Consider the following 21,734-nt stretch of genomic DNA (forward strand, 5'->3'; position numbering starts at 1 on the left):
CACGACCAGGAAACCAGGAGTGACATCACTTTCCAGAAGTCCCCTTCAGGTTTGATCGGCGGAGAGCCACAGCGAAGCAGAGTCAAGAAAGATAAAGGCGTTCGCTGCTATCTGAAATTCAGGAGCGTTTAAGCTGACTTTTCAACCAAAAATTTAAAAGGTAAGACGGCATTTACCAAATTGTTGTAGCAAAGCCTTCCCAGTATTAACTGTTACATCCTGACTTCGTGTACCTTACAAGCTAACGTCGTTACGGCTAGCTCTCTGCGTTCCTGCTGTTTATGTCGGAACAAAGGGGGTCTGCTTCTCGGCTCCTCCGCTGCTTTTCTCTTGATATACACACCTCCCAGTGTGTTCTCATTTCAGCTATTTTTTTTAGCAGCGTTATGACTGTCCAAAATGTACCCGTCGTCTTAAAGCACCTCATTAATATTTAATGGCTGTGCGGTAAGGTTAGCTAACGGTTATTCGCAACACTTTAGTGTCGTAAAACTTAATGATTGTCATATGATTTAGACGCAACTGAACGACCTCATTAAAGTCATAAAGACGCTTAGCCATTATTAGAGTATTATGGCAATGGCGAACCTGATATTACTGTCCAGTCGTCTGAAAAATGCAGTTCCTGTGTTGTTATAGCGTTAAAACAACAGCTTAAAGCATAACGGTATGCTAGCTATCTTAAGTCCTGTAATGTAACGTGGTACAGATAAATAGGGCACATTAGCAAGGGTGTGGGCTTTTTTTTTTTTTTTTTAACCTTTTTTTAACCTTCTCCCTCCCTCTCTCGTTTTCCCAGCCATGTCAGTAAACCGGAATAAGCTGCCAGGAAGACCACATTCTTAGATCGAACCAATTCGTTCAGGCTTACTGAAGTTGGCCTTCTCTTTTCTTTCCACTATCCATCCAAGCTTTTTGCTTTGCTGGCTCCATATTATCAGGCTGAATAGAAGTGATGAAAAGTGCTTTAATTCAGTATTTTAGTTTTTGGGGAACTTGGACTTTGCTTGCACTCTTCTATTCGATCCTGCTTCACACTCCCAGGACAGAGTTATTGTTGTTTCGTCTATTTTGTCTGTTTTTGTTTTCATTTCTTTTCTTTTTAAATATTTGTCTTAGTTTCCACAGTGGGTCTGCTCTTTAGTTTTGTGCTCTTTTTAAAAAAAAAACAAAAAAACTTTTACTAGTATTGTATTAGTTTTGTTTTTATTCATATTAAGTGAAGGGTTGAGGGAGCATATTTGTCAAGTGCAAGTCATAACAAATTCATATTAGGTATAACAATAATATAAATGTAAAATAATATAAAAGATGGCTGCTGCTACTGTAAAGCCACCTACTGTCATGCTTAGTCATTCTGTAAAGTATACGCTGCTTTATCCAACTTCTTGATTCTTTTGGGGACCATAATTTCCAAAATAAACGTTGTATTTTATTCAAAACTAGCAATATAGAACATGGATTCAGGAAATAGGAAAGTGTTTATTGAGGTCATGGATTAGGTCAGCAGTACGGTCATTTTCCATGGACTAGATCAACCATCGACTAAATGTCTGTTTTTATTGTGAGGAATCTCCCCCTGCAGACGATTAGAGACATTTCAGGTCTCAGTCACTCCTGATTTGGCTTCACTTTTCAGACTTCAAAGGTACAGCTGTTTTTTATATGCAGTATGTGTACAATATATACGACCCTTGACTTTCAGTTATGACCAGTTTCAAAAAACATAGTTAATTTTACATGCCCACAAGTTAATAATAAAAAACAAATTACTTCAAATTATTTCTGTTAACTAAAACGTTTTTTTATTACCTGCCTGGAGTTGTGTTTTTTGTGAATTATTATAATAAGCTTTGTTCCTGGCCATGTCTTATTCTAGTGTATGCAGATGAAGATTTGCTTTAAAGTCATGTGATATGGACTTTTTGTGTTGTGTAAGTTTTCTTTGAAATGGTTGCCTAGTCACAGCCCCGTAGGTTTCAGATGAATGTCTGAGCTATTTCCCCTTTGGCTTTTTTTCCCACAGGGTTTCTTTATTTCGAAATTATCTTAAGATCCCAAAAAAGCAGAGTCAAAAAAAGAAAGAAGTTTTGTGAATTGTGACACTTTCACAATACAGGCTGGGGAAATGCTCCTCACAAGGGTTATAATCTAACAATCTTAGATTATAACCAGCCACAGACAACCTGCAGTATAAATGCTTTTACTTTAGCGCATTTAGCTGATGAAATTTCCAGTGCTTGGTGCTTTTGATGGAGTAAAGGGTCTGGATGAAAATATCAGCTACCCACTTCTTTTAAGCTGCAGATGCAGAAGTGACTCAAGGATGGGATTGTGTCATGGCAAAAGTTGGTCAAACTCTCCTTTTTTCCCCGAACGGTTATTCCCTTATACCTAAAACCTGCAGATATGAAGGAGGGATATAAGGAGAGCAAACAAACAGAGCTGAAAAGTAAACAGTAGAAGGTACAAAAATGTGCCTCTGTATCCACTGGCACAATGATGCACTTGTATGTGAGGACTGGGAGGAAGAGAATAGAGTATTGGCTGGAGTAGCTGAGAGAGTGAGATGTTATTGTGGTCAAGTGATTTGCTTACTTTACGGGCTGAGTTCAAGTTTTATTCACTGGTGTTAAGCTCAGTGTCTGACTGCATGTCTTGCCACAGGATTGTGATATATTGCACATATTAGTACAATAATTTGGTAATGCATCATACAGCCAGTTACAAAGCATTTACCATGTAATGTTTGGTATTTAAAAATACTGAAAATATAATTTAAGTATTTTAGGTACTGCAAAGTAGTTTCAGGTACTGAAAATGTAACCCTTATTTCAGAAGAATCATATGACATATGGACATTAAACCATAAGTCATGTGCTGTATTACGAGTTGCTAACACCAGTCTTTTTTGATTGGCTATATTTGCCTCAGTAGTATGTGGATAAACTTTCTTTGGGAAGTTGTTTGTGATGGGTTCATTAGCAGGATGGAGAGCAAGTCATTATTTTTTAACTTGACTCCATTTAGTTTTTCCATTTTGTTGTCTTTCTTGCTGAACTCTGCCATTCAGCTTCAGTTTTGGTCCTAGTTTGGTCCTAGTTGTCCTTTATCCTCCTCATCAATTTCCTGTTTTGTTTTGATAAATATGTGTCCACATGTCTTGTGATCATGACACGCAGTTAGCTGTCACGGTGTGACAAATGAGCTTGTAGAGAAGTAGAAAGTCCAGAGTTTGGCTAACATTAGCACTGCTAGCACCAATAGCCTTGGGTTTTTCCATGCTAACGTCTACATCCTGGTGCAGAATATGGTTACACATCTCTTCAAATGCTTGGTTATTTTCCAGTTTATTCTGACAAAGCCTACATAGAGTCGCTCTTTTTTATTTATTTTTTTATTAATTCATTTTCATTTAACGTCAAAGGTTTGCAGAACAGCACTGCTTAGCACAGCTGTCATGTATTTACTTTCCTCTCTGCTCATTTATGGCTCACATTCATAAAGAGAGAGAGAGAGAGATAAGGGTGCAGCGATCTGCAGCCCCAGGTAGTGAATGTTGGCCTTTTAACATCAATGAACCATTAACTGCCATTGCGCATTAATAAAATAAAAATAATTTCTAGAGCCAGATAGTGTTTTGGTAGTTGAGAGCAGTGGGTATTTAGTATGGATGTTATGGAAACCAAGAAATCTTCATTAGGAAAAAGGACCGTGGCTCAGGGGGTTGGGAAGCGCATCTGTAACCGGAAGTTCGCTGGTTTGATCCCCGGGCTCTCTGTCCTGGTTGTTGTGTCCTTGGGCAAGACACTTTACCCTACCGCCTGCTGGTGTTGGCCAGAGGGGCCGATGGCGCGATATGGCAGCCTCGCTTCTGTCAGTCTGCCCCAGGGCAGCTGTGGCTACAACTGTAGCTTGCCTCTACCAGTGAGTGAATGAATAGTGGAATTGTAAAGCGCTTTGGGTGCCTTGAAAAGCGCTATATAAATGCAATCCATTATTATTATTATTATTTTCAAAAAAGGATATCTGTGCTTTTCCTCAGTGTTCAGGTACAGTGGACATATTCAGTAAAACTGACTTACTTCCACCTTCCACACTTTTTTTTTTTTTACTGCTCACCTTTTCCAGCTACTAATGATAATTATCAATTAAAAAGAGATAGATTATGAAGTTTGCAATATAGATCCATGATTGCGTTTGCCCTCATGCAACTGGGGCTGAACCAGTGTGGGAGGCGTTTTGTGGACCAAGCATAAAATATGAAGTGAAATTAAGGTAAATATGAGGATATGGATTTTGTATGGAAACCAGGCTTTTCTATTGCTGTGGTATTGACATCTATAGTCCTTTTTTAGATCAGTGTTTTTGGTGTGTGTGGCAGCAAATCAGCTGCTGAAGTGGGCAGATAAAGTTTATGAAGCTCTGCTTTTCACTATTATATATTCCCACATGGTAATGTGTGGGTATATGTAAGTGTGGGTAAGTGTGTGTTTTTTGTTTTTGTTTTTTCTTTCTTTTTTTTGGCATTTGGTCAAGTACAGTGGAATTGTTGCAGCGTTCTCTGGGTTATTTAAAAAACGTAAGACTAACAAAGGTGGGGTTTTCCAGGGTCAGAATGGGCTGCTGAGTGGTGACCATAAATAGAGTTATTGAACATACAGTTCCAGCAGTGAGTCTGTCACAAATTCCAATTAAGAAATCTTGTTAGCAGATTGTTTGATTATTACAGAATGAATGATTGGTTTTGGATAAAATCTCTTTGAGAAAAATTGTGCCTAACAAGTAAAGTAGATTATGATGTTAATATTATTAAGAAGAAGATATAAATCTGTTTTGAGGAAAAATAGCAATTACAAGAAACATTGGGACAGATGTTCAGGTTTTAACTTATACAAGTATCTTTTGCTTTTAGGTTGAAATAATAGTAAACTGAAAAGAATGGGTCAAAAATGTCTGGTTGATATACGGTGAAGGTCACCAGTTACTTTAATAATAATAATGATAATGATGATACATTTTATTTAAGAAAGCGCCTTTCAAAACACTCAAGGACTCTGTACACAAGCAATAACAACAACAAACATAACAATTTACAAAATTATAAGGATAAAACATTGAGCAAATAGATAAAATAAATTAAAGCAGCAGGAAACTTTACCAGGAAACTCTTGAGAATCTGTTTTGTGATGTCCTGGTGAGATGAATCAGCATGGGAACCCAGAGAAACCTGCTGGTTTGAAGCCGGGACCTTCCATTACAGTGACAGTGCAAGTAATTGAGTCAACATGCAACCTGAGCATATAACCAGAGGACGCTGTGGTTTATTTTACATAAACTTTTTTTTTTTTTTTTTTTTTTTAACATAAGGTGTTGTCCTGTAGAAGCATCCTTTAACTTACTGTTGTGTCAGATTACCAGGCGCCAGAGTACAGGAAAATATGAGCATTATTGTATAACAAAATCAAATCAAAATCAAATCAAAATGTATTTATATAGCACATTTAAAAACAACAGTTTTGATCAAAGTACTTCACAAATTAGGAAATAAAAATAAGACAAATTTACCAAACAACAACACAAGACGAGACAAACATAGTTTGATTATCATTTGGTTGCTTTCTATTATCTAAAACTAAACTACAAAGCAAATGAGCGAGCAGGTTCTACAGTAACAGATACCAGATGCAGACATGCTTCCTTGTAATGTGTAACCATGCCACTGCATGTCTTAGCCTGTTCTGCTGGACTGTTGACTGTCTACTACCTCTCATTTCCTCTTCCTGTTGCACCCAGCTGTTTGTTTGTGTTCATGATGTCTTCTGGCCTGAATTTTGTTTAGACTAAAACCACAAAGGAGTCCAGGTTGCATTATAATGGGTTTTGCCATTGTAGGATGCTGAGAGCTAATACTCTGCTTATGTGTTTCTCCATAAGTTTTTTTTCCTCCACCCTTGTTGACTCAATATTATGTTGTGTGGCAAGCAGCCTGTGCTCTGCACAACTCATTTATATTTACAGACCTGAGTGTTATTCAGTGCAATGTTGTTGAACCTTAGCAGAGACCTTCATCATTAGCACAGTTTAGAGGAGATGATTAAAAGACTTTCTTATATATTGTCCTACTTTTGTGCACTGTACACATTCTACCAAAATACCTTGTGTCATCTGTACTTTGTCCAGAATACGTCATTTACGGTAATGTGAGTTCAAAGTCAGCACACACATGTGCACACCTTCATTCATCTAGTGTTAGAACAAGACTGAAGAAGATAACTGTGTCCCTAGGTGACACACATTGGAATAAGTGACCTTGTTTTTTCTATGCTCCTTTACATATATTGACAGTGCCTGTGTGTTCACCTGCCCATTAGTTGCCAGGTTCTTCATTTCTGGAGCTTTGCTGCTAATGTTAAACTATGGAAAACTGTTCCATGTACTTAGACCAGGGGTCCCCAATCCCAGTCCATGAGGGCCGGTGTCCCTGCAGGTTTTAGATGTGTCCTTGGTCCATCACAGCTGATTTAAATGGATAAATTACCTTCTCAACATGTCTTGCAGTTCTCCAGAGGCCTGGTAATGAACTAATCTTGTGATTCAGGTGTGTTGACCCAGGGTGAGATCTAAAACCTGCAGGGACACCGGCCCTCATGGACTGGGATTGGGGACCCCTGACTTAGACTGTCTGGACAAAAGGTCACCTTATCTTGGATTTATTCACCGCCTGGCCAAATGCTATTTCTAAATCCGTGTTAATGTGCTTACAGTTTGGCAATATGATAATACAAAGTGTGAGGTTGCTAAACAGTTATTTTCTGAGGGTGAAGAAAATGTATTTGATTTGATTTATTTCATCTCGATATACAGCAACAGTTGAATTAGTTGCTAAAAGAAGTCTTTAAAACATGTAAAAAGCTCAGTGAGTGTGCCACGCTCCCTGGGAACTTGAGTTAATATATGGAGACCATCCACACGATGAGGGACTCAATGGAAAAGCAGCTGGTTATTATGCAATTATTTACTATTTTATGTGCTTCTAACTATCTGTAGTGTTGTTTTAGTTCATTATTTTAGAAAGCATGGATTTTCCTCCTATTGCCCATGCACACACACATGCCATGTTGCCCCAGAAAGTTGCCAGAAATACAGTTTTACTCTGTGGTGAAGTGCAGAAGAGCAGAATTTCTTACTTTGGCTTTCTGAGTGTTTGACTGTGTGCATCATTCACTCTTAATCTGTGTTATTACTCTTCGTTTCAAACACTAGCATCCAAATTCCATTAGAGAATTGTAATGGATAACATGAAGACAGTGTTTTCGTCAGGAGCGGGTGATGCTTATCTGGTTGGGTTGTTATCTTGTTATTTCCACTCACAGCCGTTTGTGTTGTCTCCACAGCATGTCCCTGTACCCATCACTCGAGGACCTTAAGGTCGACAAGGTCATCAAGGTAAGGGTTTTGAAGTGAATCTATATTAAATGTGGTGCTGGCTTTGTAAGTAACAGGTGATGTAAAATATACAAATATGGTCCCAATGTGGTTTTCATTTTCAAAATTAGAAGTCTTACTGATATTGTAGAGCCTCTTTGGAAACTCGCTTTAGTCACCACAGCTTCTAAAGCAGTGAATGGGACCCTTTTGGAGGTAATTTAATAAAATGGTTTGTATAACTTGTCCCTCCTCAGGAGGTTTGGATATTCACCAACCTTTAACCTGTCCTTTGTGCCTCTGACTTTAATTTAACTTGGCACTGGAATCAGAGAGAACAGAAAACATATAATAATAAACATAACACTCACTTGGCATCACAATCACTGAGTGCTAAATAACTTTGTGATATCAGCATCAAACCTGCCTGCCACAGAAGACGTTCTGGGCAGTGTAAAAGTTTAAGAACCCCTGGTCAAAATTTCTGTTAAGGTTGTAGGCTAAAAATTAATAATTCTTTTTAACTTTTTTAAGTTAGCATGAATCGCAGAGGTCAAGCTGAGCTGTATAGCCCAGTAATTATGTTGTTCAAGTTTGAACATTGAAAGAAATCAGGAAATTAACTACTTGCAGTAACGGAAATTTTTGCACACCAAAGCCATTTGATATTTGTTGTAGGTGAAGAAATCCTTCAGTCAGTCTCCTTACCAGCAGTAAAAGACTTATGTAATGGTTTAAGCCCAGTTATCTCTAATTCAGTATTTAAAAATCACTGTGTGTTTGATTCCTTTTTAGGCCCAGGCCCAGTTCGCCCAGACTACCACACCCATGCCAGCCATCACCGAGGGAACCTACCAGCCCCAGGCTGCCACTGCTGGGATGCCAGGATCAAGTGAGTGTCACTTACACTGTTAAAAATCTTTAGAAGTGTTTTTGTTTTGTCACCTAAAAACCTTCACCACCACCTTTTTTTTCTTTGTCTTTTGGTTTCTCTTTCTCTTGTTTCTGTTGCTTGGTGTTTGTGTCTCTGTGTGGGGGGCCTGTGTCTCTGAGCTTTTAGTTAAGAACCTTGCAGTTGTATAACGGGAAGATAAAGGCCTGGGAGTGGTGTTAGGAGTTATTTAGGAAAATAACTAGAGTAAAGGGGCCTTACACATTCTATTATTTGTCTTTTTGTGACTTGTTTCTGTTTTGTTGTGCATTTGTTTTTGTTTCTCTGTGTTTTTGTCTGGATGTAAGCCTGAACTGTGCAGTGGGTTGGACTTAGGTGGAAGCAAGGCGAGAGAAATGACGACCCCACAAAAGATTAAAAGTGGGCAAAAGGGCCTTTGGAGATTAGAGAAAACCACTTATTTTCACTGCCCCTTATCCCATTCTCCCACTCATTCAATTTCTTCTCTCTCTGCTTGGATGCAAAGTCCTGTGGGCTTTTCTGTCTTTTGTTTTTACCTCAGCATAGCTGTCTGTGAGTCACCATGGAGACTGGCTCTGGCAGTACTGGGACAGGGCATGAAGGGAAAAGGGAGAGGAGGAGGCGGAGTTGAAAAGGAGGGAGGAAGAGGAGGAGGTGAAAAGGGGGCAGTATGATGGAGATAAGCCTAGTTAGATACTCATTTTGTTCAATAACAATATCAGGGTGTCTTGTCATTTCGATTGAACAAACTGAACAGAAACATTTCAGTTCAATTTAGTTTTATTACTATACCACGGAATCACAACAATAATCCCCTGAAGGTTTTTTATATTCTAAGGAAAAGACCGTACAATAATAGACAGAAACTCCCAACAATCAGATGACCTCTTTTGAGCAAGCATATTTATATTAATAGTAAGTAATATTAATAATAACTAATTATTAAATGAGAATGAAAAGAGGTGAGTGAAGAAGAAGTGCTCAGTGCATCATGGGAAGCCCTAAACAGCCTAGGCCAGGGGTCTGCAACCTTTTACACCCAAAGAGCCACTTGGACCCGGTTTCCACGCAAAAGAAAACACTGGGAGCCGCAAATACTTTTTGACATCTAAAATGAAGATAACACTGTATATATTGTTTTCTACCTTTGTGTGAACAACTAAGGTGTGCTGCTTATGAAATCCATGAAGTGCTACAGAGAAAATTACATTTTATTTATGTAATCAACACATTTTGAACTCTTAAAGAAATATAACAAAAGCAAAGACACCCAGCTGAACTAAAATGATCCATGTAGCAAACAAAAACTGTTGTCAGCCATCCTTATATCGCCTTTGGGCTTTTGGAGCCTTGACCTGACTTTTAAAAAATAATTGGCAAAAAAGCTCTATGCTGCTGAAAAATGAAAAATAGATATTTGCAAAATCCTGCCTAAATATGTATTTTACCTGGTTAATGCGTGCGGCGGGGGCGTGGTCTGCAGCGCTGCTGCAGGGGAGGCGGACGCACCTGAGCGGCACCTGCAATCACGCCTCGCCGCCTTAAAGTCTGTGCTCTCTCTGCTGTTGTTGTTGGTGGTGTGTGTCGGGCTGTGAGCTGCGAAGCTACAGCCGGCTGTATGCGTACAGCAACCGTGTGTGAAAAGTGGTCAATAAAGAGATGCTGAAAAGCGCGTTCATGCAAACATCGTCGGGTCTGCCGTGATGTGTTTACAATGAGACTTCTGATCCTGAACCTCTGCTCACAGCGTCTGCTAATCGGTGCTGTGCGAAGTCAGTTTACGCAGGACTTGTAAGCTGTCATCTGTCGTCTGTGAGGCGTGAGCAGTGTTTGTCTTTAACATAGTTCACGGTGGAGCTGCTGACATAATGTGGATCCGAAGATCCATAATTGGCCTACCTGGGGTTGAAAGTCTCGATAAATGCACGGTGTTTCGGCGGGTACACCCGCTTCCGCGAGTGTGACGCTTATATTGAGCGAGGAAAAAATAATAGAATATAATTTTATATTTATATTTCAATATCACAATAATCTTCCAATTTAGAACTACAAGTTTAAAAGAACTAACATAAATAAAATACACTTCAGCGAAATACTTCTAATTTATTTTCCCAAACCACGCGGAGCCGCACTATAAGGACTAAAGAGCCGCATGCGGCTCCGGAGCCGCGGATTGCCGACCCCTGGCCTAGGCCTATTGCAGCATAACTAAAGGAGTGTTCAGGGTCACCTAATCCAACCCTTACTATGTGCTTTAGCAAGAAGGAAAGTTCTAAGCCTAATCTTAAAGGTAGGGATGGTGTCTTTCTCCCGAATCCAGATTGGAAGCTGATTCCACAGAAGAGGAGTCTGAAAGCTGAAGGCTCTGCCTCACATTCTACTTTTCAAATAACCAAGTATCAGACTGATTATTTTTTAATCGCTTATATATGTGAAGAGACAGATTTTAAATTCGATTCTGGATTTAACAGGATGCTCTCTCTTTCTAGTCCCTATCCCTATTACAGTAGTCAATCCTAGATGTAAAACAGGACTCATCCTTCATCCTCATCCTAATCATCCTTGGGAGTGTGGAGATTTGAATTCAGATCCTTGTTTACAGAGCTCACAGGTTGTTACTGTTGATACTTCACCCCAGTAGTCTTTTCTTTGCTTTGCTAATTTGAGAGAACAACGGAACATCATGAATGCCACATGAACGCCTTGAGGCGACTTTTGTTGTGATTTGGCGCTATATAAATAAAACTGAATTGAATTGAATTGAATTGAATCATAGAATTGAATAAAAAAGGAGAAATTATTCCTAATACTTGGCTGTGTGGGAACATGTGGAGCAGGCATGTGTGGGAGAGGTGAACCAAAGAGATAAAAAAAGAGAGCATAGGAAGATAGACCAGGAAAGCAGAGAGGACAGGCCAACTGTTATGACAAAGTATTCTCATTTTCTGATATAACAGAACACATTCAGTGATTTTAATTAGGACCTATTGTAGGATTGCACTTTGAATTAGCATATTTTGTTGTTTGCTTAAGACTTGACCAACGAGTTGTGAGTGCTTCTCTGTCTCTATGCTTCTCTTCCATACCATGATCAGACCTGTCATTTATTAGTGTGCCTTGGGGGATTTCTGAGTGTGTGGGTGGAGTGTATATTTTATTAAAGTGGCATATTCAAATCATGTTAACATAAGAATATGATACTAAGATTATGTCTCAGTGATTTATTAATAGATCAGAATCATTAAACTACTCCCTCCTGCTGTCCTGTCATACTCTCTGGTGCACTCAACACATACCGCCTATCTACTGCTTAGTTTGTTTCATTTCCACTTTTGTCCTCTGAAAAGCGACCTCACTGGTTTTCAACAAAGTTTCTGTGATTATAAAACAAGAAGTCAGAATCCAATAGCAACAACCTTTGACAGAGAAGGTAAAAAAGCAATGAGTTCCTGTCAGACCTTCCTGATAAATTATAGGGTCAAACACAACTGGTCACAGACCATTAATAAAAAGAAAAGGCTCTTGCCCCCACACAGACAGTACAGTTTAAATCTCTTTAATCACTTCCTAATTGAAGCTGTAGCTTTTCTGGTAACTGGGTAACATGTCAGCAGTGAGTAAATTACTTCAAGAATTACACCACCAGCTACCAGTTGTTCATTATTTTCCTGTTTAATCTACTATTAATTTTAGCTACAGAACAGATAGACATATGACTTAATTTGCTGGCAATCCACTCTGGGTGTGGTTGTATGTGCTTTCAAAGTACATAAGAACATCATACATGGGGATTAACTTGTAATTAAGTGGCTTTCATTCTTACTTTCATAGGTGTTTAGCCACATGGCTGATACCTATTTCCCTCCTCTGAATACTACCATACACATTCTTCCTTTAGCTTTTTCCAAAATAAAGAAATTCAGGCAGGCATGTATCATCACTTTGCATGAAACGACATGTTTATATTTTTATATCTTTGGGATATTTAAATAGGCAAAACAAGAACACACAATGGACACATACAAGCGGCAAGCAAACCTTTCCATAGCAGGTTACAGAGGGCTTGATGTCATAACACGGAGCTCAGTGCTGATGTCCGAATGGTTGTACTGCACAGCAACACAGGCCGCTCATTATCAAATTTTTTCAGCGGAAAGCTTAATAGCTAGGCTGTGGCCTTGTAGTGATGGATGGCATGAATAAAACATAAAGTGTTGGAAAGAAGGTGGTCGGCTAAACAAACTTAAATCGTTTGTAAACCTGTGACAGCAGGAGGGAGATTAAAACCTGTCTTCACTGTTATGTTTAGGGGTAGAAGTACAGTAAGCACTTCTTTACCTTCTTTACTTTTTTTTTGCATAAATTAGAAAAATATTAAAATGTATTTGTATGGGATTTCACCAAAACCAGTGCTACAAAACACAGTGCACATTATAATCATTTTGGCAAAAACCAAAACAAGAAAACAAACAAGAAAATCAAAGAAAAAAAATGATCAAAAAGCAAAAATTTAAACTTCAAGGATAAGTTATCAGTGTCTCAGCAAGAGTCAAGTGCAGTGTCCAGAATAAATTATAGTGGGACTCAACAGTCAACAATAAAATAACCTAAAAAAGTGTAAATGATTTATAAGCAGGTCTGCTCCGAAGTCGTTAAAAGGGGATTTTAAAAAAAGATACAGATGAAGCGAGCTGGAGTATGCCAGGCACATCATTCTGCAACTGAGAAGCATGAAGTGGGAGAAATTAGCAGGCTGTACACTGGTGGGTACAGGGACAGCAATTCCAGTATAGTGTAGTCTGGGTCCAGGAATTGAAGGGCTTTAAAAGCACTAAGATAGAGCAAAATTGAGGTATTATGTTCACTCTTCCTGGTTCTCCTAGATCTTGCTGCCACGTTTTGGGCAATGTAGAATTCACTAATTGATTTCTAATCGATACCTATTAAAAGGCCATTACAATAATCTAACTGAGAGGAAAGCACACATGATCTTGAGTGTGACACTAAAACTTTTTATTGATTGTATTGCAGCGATCTTCCCTCAATGTTCTTGTTTGTTTGTTTCTCAGAAGTGAGATCCATATCATACCAAACAGACTTCTGACCACTGATTGAACATTAATCTCTAAATGAGGACCAAATGAGGTCCCAATGCTAGGATGTTTCAGAACCACTGACATCTTCATTTTGAGTCAGTTTTATCACACAACATTACCAGATTTGTGTTGGTGGTCTTACAGGTGTGGTCACAGCCATACCAATGGATCAAGATGCTATTTCTCTATATACTGTGGCTAAGTGGTAGCATACTATGTAGAAAGCTCGTTTTTTCCTTCCTGCCAACCACATCAACCTCCTTCTACCTGCTTTGTCTGCCTCCAACTGCTCCCTTTATTTCAGTTCCTTCTTGACCTTGTTTTTCACCCACTCACCTCCTTCTCTGTCCCGCCTGTTCTCCCAGGCCTGTACCCAAATCTGGAGGAACTGGGAGACTACATGGGGCTGGCTCTCAACAGCGATGAAGTGCAGAAGAACTTGGCCCTGGTGCCTGTTGCTGACAATGTAAGCATTATAACTGTGTGTGTGTTTTGATCTTCATCCTACCCCAATATGTGTGGATATATGGCATGTGTTACTTCTTTTTATTTATTAACAGTTGTGATTAAAAAAAAAAGAAGCCATTTTGCCATTTTATTTACACTAAATTCAGGTCACATTTAATTTAAAACTTCATAATTAATCTCACATCAAACCAGCAATGTTTAAAGATTCAAAACCTGCTTTTATTGGATGTAGGAGTTGTGAGAGTGCAACAGTACTGTGTTCCTGGAGCTCCACATTACTGAATGACTCATTGCAGGCCCGGAGCACTGTGTGGGAGGGTGTGAGCTCTTCACTCCCCTCCAACACTGTGTGTGTGTGTGTGTGTCTGTGTGTGTGTGTGTGTGTGTGTGTGTGTGTGTGTGCGTGTGTAGGAGCGGGGGGACGACTACACACTCCGCTCAGTTTTGTCACCTGGCATTTAACCATCTGAGTTCTTTGCCATTTGCTGCTTCTCTGCACCTCCACTGTTATTTTCCTGCTTTTTAAAAATTAATTTCAAAGCATATTAACGACAGAAGTTTTCGAAAGAAAAGCCTAAAGCGTGTCATTCTCTGGTGGAGGAGGAGATGAAACCGAATCCTCCCACTCTATGTGATGCAGCATTCCTTTTTATGTTGAGTTGAATATTAATGTAGCCTTGCTCTTAAATCTGTTTTAAATCACCCCTGCTAGTTCTTTTTTTTTTTTTTTTAAACCCATGTCTTTCAACCTTTTCACCTTCCTCGCTGTTTGCCCTTACCAGCAAGTGGCACTGCCCTCTGGCTCAGGTGTCGGAGGAATGGTGCGGCCGGTGACCGGAGCAGACGTCGGCATCAGGAGGGCAGAAATCCGCCCAGGACTGCGGGAGATCATCCTCTGCAAAGACCAGGACAAGAAGGTTGGACTCCGGCTCAGGGCCATCGACAATGTGAGTCAACAGTCAAAAGCCAACTCGTTCATGAATTATTCAGCACAGGCTGACTGTCATTAACAGCCCTTTGACACCATACCAGTGACTGAGGAAATCCACACTAACGTCTTGCGTTCTTAAGCACAGAATCACAGTTGTGATGTGGGTCAAACTCTGTCTGAAACATCTTTTCTTTCAGCAAATAAATCACTAGTGGTTTGTCAGCTGTTTGATCTACTTAAACTAGAGCAGAGCTTATTCAGGGACAGTGTAACTCTGAATATTTTTTATAGCAGATGTCCCCTAAGTGTGCCACATGCAGGTACTCATAAATAGTGTTTTGAATAGAGGAAAGCTGTAAGGAAACGCTTGGTGAATGCTTGTTTGTGTGTCAGAAATGTGGCTGTGCCAGAAGGCCAGACTATGAGTTGCAGCATTCCATCCAGACATGAAGGGGAATGTTAAAGAATTCTCTCTAGGATTTGGGTTTGGCTCTTGATGATTGTTAAACTTGGGAAGTAAGAGGCTTAGCAATAGATTAATGCTAATCAATGTCTTCACAAAGAAATACTGCAGTGTGTGTGTGTGTGTGTGTGTGTGTGTGTGTGTGCTGAGTAAGCAGCAGTCACTCTAAATCAGGGGTCTCCAACCTTTACTGTGAAAAGAACTATTTCTAAGCAACCCAAAGAAATCTGCATGGAGCCATAAAACTTGTGAACTTAGCAACATTACTAGTGAAAATGGGTTGAAATAATAACTTTAGCTAACTTTTAATTTCAAGTAATAGCTACATAAAATATTTAAATGAATAATTACTCTTTTACCATGTGACTACTCTGCAGTGGGCTATTTTTGTTGTTGTTGTTGTTTTTCTACCCTTTTCTGCATTTATTTTTTCATGTGAACATGTTTATAGCCAGATTGGAAAACCCTGGCTGAAGTGCCCTTTTTTAGGGTAAGTGAGGCCAAATGGGGAAAAGATGTCCTTGGTTTGTTGGGCTTGCTTTGTAATACAGACCCCAGTTGAAATGATTTAACCTGGAAGCTGGGGAGGCTTCTCTGAGAGAACATTGTGAGGCTTATCAAGATTTTTTAGGTCAGGTTGAAGGTCAGTGTTGACACTGTATGATTGAATGGAAAATAATTATTATAGGCTCAAAGGAACAAGGTCTTGTTCTCTGCCCAAGTAATATGAATTGATAAGAGGTAATCATAGAATTCTTCAGCATTGCAGAGGGAAATGTTTGAATTGCTCTTACCTTGCAGGGTCCCATGGAGCAGGGTTGTGTGATACTTTGCATCAGAAAAATAAAAAATAACTGAACACGTCAGTGAGTAACACAGAGATGATAGTGTCGGTCATCTGCCCTGAGCGTGTTTATGAAGCTGTCATATGAGTCTTGTGTTGACATCACCTCTATGATACAGGATACTGGTGCCTTGTGTCTGTTGGGTAATACTGTTATTGTGCTGATTTCTTTTAGTCTGGTGTTACAGTTCCTTTAAAAATTATAGGTTCGTATTTCTTTTTAAGGTCTAGTTACACATTTACTTTGTAAGTGTGGCTGTGCTACCTGAAATCATATGAGTAACTTACTACTGGACACAGCATTTATGTGTTTTGATAAAGCTCATAAAGCCTCTATTGAAACCACCTGCTTTTGTGCTTGTTTCATTTTTAAGACAACCATTTTTATGGGCATGATGGGATGCTGTGAGTGAATTATTAGAATATCTAAACCTAAAAAAAAAGTCAGCAACAAACCACAGATGGAGTGTCAGCTCGGGTAGTTTGAAAGTGCTAACAGGCTCCTAATGTAGTTAAGTTATCATGTACTTTGTGTTCTGATACAATGAGCCCTATGTGAAGTAAGCTGAAATAAGTGTGTTGGGGATCAATGTGGACCTGAAATGAACCACTCTTGATTTCTATCTGCACCAAGGAGTATAGTCTGCTTTGCATTCAGGTTAACATAGAATCCAGAGAAGAGACCTAAGAATAGAGATTATTATGTATTTTTATATCGCATATGCACCAAACAATTATTTTTTATTGGATAGTTAGAACATAAACATCCTGTTTACCTTTTTATGGCCCATTTCTGTGTCCTTGTCACCTTCCTTTGTATTCTTTCCACTACCTGCATCTGTTTTCTGTCTCTTCCTCCGTTCCTCACACTTTGAATGTTTTATCTATTTCTCTCAGGGAGTGTTTGTCCAGCTGGTGCAGGCTAACTCCCCCGCTGCCCTGGCTGGGCTGCGCTTTGGGGACCAGGTCTTGCAGATCAACGGGCAGAACTGTGCTGGATGGAGTGCGGACAAGGCCCACAAGGCTCTGAAGGCTGCGTCTGAGACCCGCATTGAGCTGGTGGTCAGGGACAGGTGAGGAGACTTGTAGTATATATATATATACATATATATGTGTATATATATATGTGTATATATATATACGTATATATATATATGTGTATATATATATATACGTATATATATATATATATATACGTATATATATATATATATATATACGTATATATATATATATATATATATATATATATATGTATATATATATATGTATATATATATATGTATATATATATATGTATATATGTATATATATATGTATATATATATATATATATATATGTATATATATATATATATATATATATATGTATATATATATATATATATATATATATATATGTATATATATATATATATATATATGTATATATATATGTATATATATATATATATATGTATATATATATATATATATATGTATATATATATATATATATATATATATATTATATATATATATATATATTATATATATATATATATATATATATATATATATTATATATATATATATATATATTATATATTATATTATATATATATATATATATATATGTATATATATATATATATATATATTATATATATATATATATATATATGTATATATATGTATATATATATATGTATATATATGTATATATATGTATATGTTAGACAGACAGCTACACAAACATGCACATATATGCATCTGCATGGTCTCAAAGAGAGATATCTTTAAAATCTCAGACTCATAGCAAAAAACAGTGAAAACGTGCACATGGACAAATGAATCCAGTGCCTTACACCTGCATTCTATCTGTAGGCCACCAGATGGCAATAGCTGTAGTTGAAAAAGACTTCTGGTCCCATAGACCTGCGAAGGTCTCTGCTACCAATTTGCCAAGAGCAGAAATGCTGAACTGAAGCATTACATTTAACTGTGAATTTGAAATAATAATAATATGGAGCTGGAGTTGAGCAGACTCTGTCCATTTTAAGCTAGCATCTACAGTGTGCTGTTGGTTCTCACAAGGTCACCAATAAGCTTTCATGAATTGCTTTTCTTGTCATAGTTTTTCTGTTCGTCCAACTTTAACTTTCAGGGGTGCTTATTAAGTTTCAGTGTTGATGTCAAAGATGTCTTTTTATTTGGTTTCAGTCTCAGTTTTGTTTCAGAAATGAGAGTCACCAAAAATTCCTTTTCGACAGTGGTAAAACGGTTGGACACCTATGTTTGTGAATGTGATAACTTGAAAATGAGGCGACGTAGCATTTTGAAATTGATACCATAAGTGTATCTTACGGTGTTCCTATAGGAGGCTGAGTGGAAGCACCATTTGTTAAAGAACAAATTATCGCGAACGTGTTAATTTTTCTGCGGGCTTGCAAATTATAAATATTACAGTGCACATTAAAACTCAGACACATCAAAACATAACAGCCACAAAAAGGATCAAAGGATCTCTGACTACTTGGCCGATGTATTATTACCTTGCCTTTTATACAGAAGTGCTACACTTTGGAACTTGAATCTGTTAAAGCATATCCTCAGTGATATCGATGTGTGAGCAGATTTCCAATTTAAAATTGTAAAATATTTAAACTGCTGGGGTTTTGTTGCAGTATCATAGCATCTGTGGAGCTGAGATCTTTGGCTCCCTCTTCTGACTGTTTCACACATGTCATCTCTCCTCTTAGTTTCTGTTTTTCGACTGTTATGAAATGCTTTTTTCTGAGTCACAGTTCTGTGATGACAGGCATGTTGTATGCTGCATGTTGTTTGTAGCAAAGGCTTTAAGACTTTCTTCATATGGATTATTGATGTTTCCTGTGTGTGTCTCTAGGCCATTTCAGCGCACCGTCACCATGCACAAAGACAGCTCTGGTCACGTGGGCTTCATCTACAAGAATGGGAAAATCACCTCATTGGTCAAAGATGGCTCTGCCGCCCGCAATGGCCTGCTGACTGAACATTACATCTGTGAAATCAACGGACAGAACGTCATCGGACTCAAGGTCAGACTCTCACTCCTGCAAATATCAGGCTTTCCATCTAATAGTTTGGTAGCATATTTTGTCATATTGTGTGTATTGTGGAATCTGTATTATGATAGATGAAGTTCAGTACAGAGAATACCATGGACTGAAAATGACAGTGACTTCAGAACGTTTGCAATGCTCATCAGATGTTTGGTGACTGATTTTAAAGATTGCAATGAGATGGCTGCTTCCATAATAGGAGAACGTAATAAAACACAGGGACGCCCAGCAGTTTTAAGTAAGTGCAGTGCTCCCCAGCTATGAGGTGTTTAGTAAGTGTTGAGTAGTTTGCTTCCAGTGGGTGTGTAGTTTCTGTCTACCCTGTGATGCAGGTTTGCAACATGTTCTTATCTCAGGTTTGTTTGCACATCGATTTGATGCACCTCTGCAGTGCTCATGGTTATAGAAGCATTCACTTTGCTTTTGAAGATTTCTGGCTTTCTGCACCACTTGACCTTTCATAGAACCATGATTCACTGTGTGAGAGTATCCAATTAGATCACGGCAAGTTGGTTTTGTGGATGTTTAAAAAATAAATAAAAAAACAAGCAAGCTGTAGAAAAATGTGAATAAAAGCTGGCAAATTCCATACAGTATATAAAAGACGGATGTAGCATCCAGGTCTGAAAAGTCTTTGGGAGAATAGCCTTCAGCTCCCCTGATATGTCTATGTGACTGCAGGAAACCCTTCAGTGATGAGCTAATGAGTTTAGTTTGTAGTTTAAAGTCTGGTCATTTAATAAATAAAGATCATAAATCAGGTCATGCTTTATCATGTGATTGATAAGCTGCTAGTCCTTGAGCATGCAGCATCATGTTGCGTGGTTTTATCTGGCCCTCACTCCAGTGTTAAAACAAGATGATGATGACAAAAACTCTCAGATTGAAGCATCACAATGATACTTGACTAATTTGTGGAAGATGTCACAATGTAGTGTTCATTTTTCATGAGTAATTCAATTTGATTTATACAGCGGCAAATCACAACAAAAGTCGCCTCCAGGCACTTTATATTGTAAGGTAGACCCTACAATAATACATACAGAGAAAAACCCAACAATCATTTGACCCCCTATGAGCAAGCACTTTGGTGACAGTGGGAAGGAAAAACTCCCTTTTAACAGGAAGAAACTTCCGGCAGAACCAGGCTCAGGGAGGGGTGGGGCCATGTGCTGCGACCGGTTGGGGAGAGAGAAGGAAGACAGGATAAAAGACATGCTGTGGAAGAGAGCCAGAGATTAATAACAAGTATGAATAAATGCAGAGAGGTCTATTAACACATAGTGAGTGAGAAAGGTGACTGAAGAAGAAATACATAATGCATTATTTAAGACCTTGTATGTGAGGAGCAGGATTTTGAATTCAATTTTGGATTTAACAGGAAGCCAATGAAGGGAAACCAATATCGGAGGAATCTGTACAGACAGTTTTAGCTATCCTGGAAAATAGCTAGATTTTACTGGACCAGATCTTATTACATCTGATCTTCACACAAGAAATGATTTTTCAAGGTAAAAAAGATACCCAAAGCAAAATATGTGACAGTGTGGCAAACAAATTAGACAGTGACCTACACATCTGAATGTCCACTAGCAGCCAGCTGCCAATTACAAGACCATTTATGATGAACACAATGCCTTATGTGGTGACTGGGCTTGAGCCTTAGTTTATTTAATGAGTAGCTTAGCTTAGCAGAGTAGCAGCATGTGCTGTCCCTGCATCCCTTGACTCTGGTGGAACAAATATGTGAACTCCTGTATGTAGCGATTCATCTATTGCATTCAACTTGTAGGTTGTTTTTAAAGGTCTGAAAATGACAAAGCGTAAAGGCAAAGTTTCCTGTAGTACTTGTATACCTGGTAGTTGTTTGGCTAAGTCTTCAAACAACAAACCCCAATTCCTCAGCTACTGCTGTGTTTGTGTTGCTTCCCTCGGCCTTCGTAGAGCAGTTGTGCTGTATTTCAGACCATACCACGTCTAAACGTGTCCTGGTCTTAAGACTGATAGCTGTGCTTACTGAACACTAAAGCAATGTTGGTGAAAATAGAAATTATTTTGATTTTGATGATTTTGAGTACATGGGTCATATTAAGGTGTCCACTTACACATGGCGGTTCAGTTTTAGTCTTTGTCTCCTCTATTCTTAAGTGTTTGTTTGTTTGTTTGTTTTCTTGTTTCTGAGAATACATCTCAACAACAGAGTGAAACTGTGAAGCGAGTGTGTTTGTTTTGCACTGATTACACAAAGTCTTTACATGTCCCTCTGCCTGTGTGGAAATTTCCAGGACTCTCAGATCAAAGACATCCTGACCACCTCTCCAACCACCATGACCATCACCATCATGCCCAAGTTTGTCTACGAGCACATGGTTAAGAGGTAGGAATGCAGCAGAGACTTTTTGTGTCCATGCATCAGTTATTAACATCTGATCTCAAGTCAAACCCATTGTGTTTGGCTTGATCTGTGCGGAATAAGCCATAGAGTCACATTGAGTCACCTCTCGCCTG

At 38.6% G+C, this 21,734-nt stretch overlaps 1 protein-coding gene across 1 annotated transcript in view; it reads left to right on the forward strand.

Moving 5' to 3' along the window:
* Window positions 1-21,734, forward strand: part of sdcbp2 (syndecan binding protein (syntenin) 2) — a 23,883-nt gene continuing 2,149 nt past the window's right edge. Inside the window, exons 1-8 of the mRNA XM_003456965.5 lie at window positions 1-160; window positions 7,398-7,449; window positions 8,224-8,320; window positions 13,803-13,903; window positions 14,688-14,852; window positions 17,041-17,216; window positions 19,031-19,202; window positions 21,512-21,603. Coding sequence (XP_003457013.1) covers window positions 7,399-7,449; window positions 8,224-8,320; window positions 13,803-13,903; window positions 14,688-14,852; window positions 17,041-17,216; window positions 19,031-19,202; window positions 21,512-21,603 — 854 coding nt within the window. The 5' untranslated portion in view covers window positions 1-160; window position 7,398. The remainder of the gene's footprint in view (window positions 161-7,397; window positions 7,450-8,223; window positions 8,321-13,802; window positions 13,904-14,687; window positions 14,853-17,040; window positions 17,217-19,030; window positions 19,203-21,511; window positions 21,604-21,734) is intronic.

Source organism: Oreochromis niloticus, linkage group LG20, assembly GCF_001858045.2.
Source record: "Oreochromis niloticus isolate F11D_XX linkage group LG20, O_niloticus_UMD_NMBU, whole genome shotgun sequence".
Lineage (NCBI taxonomy): Eukaryota > Metazoa > Chordata > Actinopteri > Cichliformes > Cichlidae > Oreochromis > Oreochromis niloticus.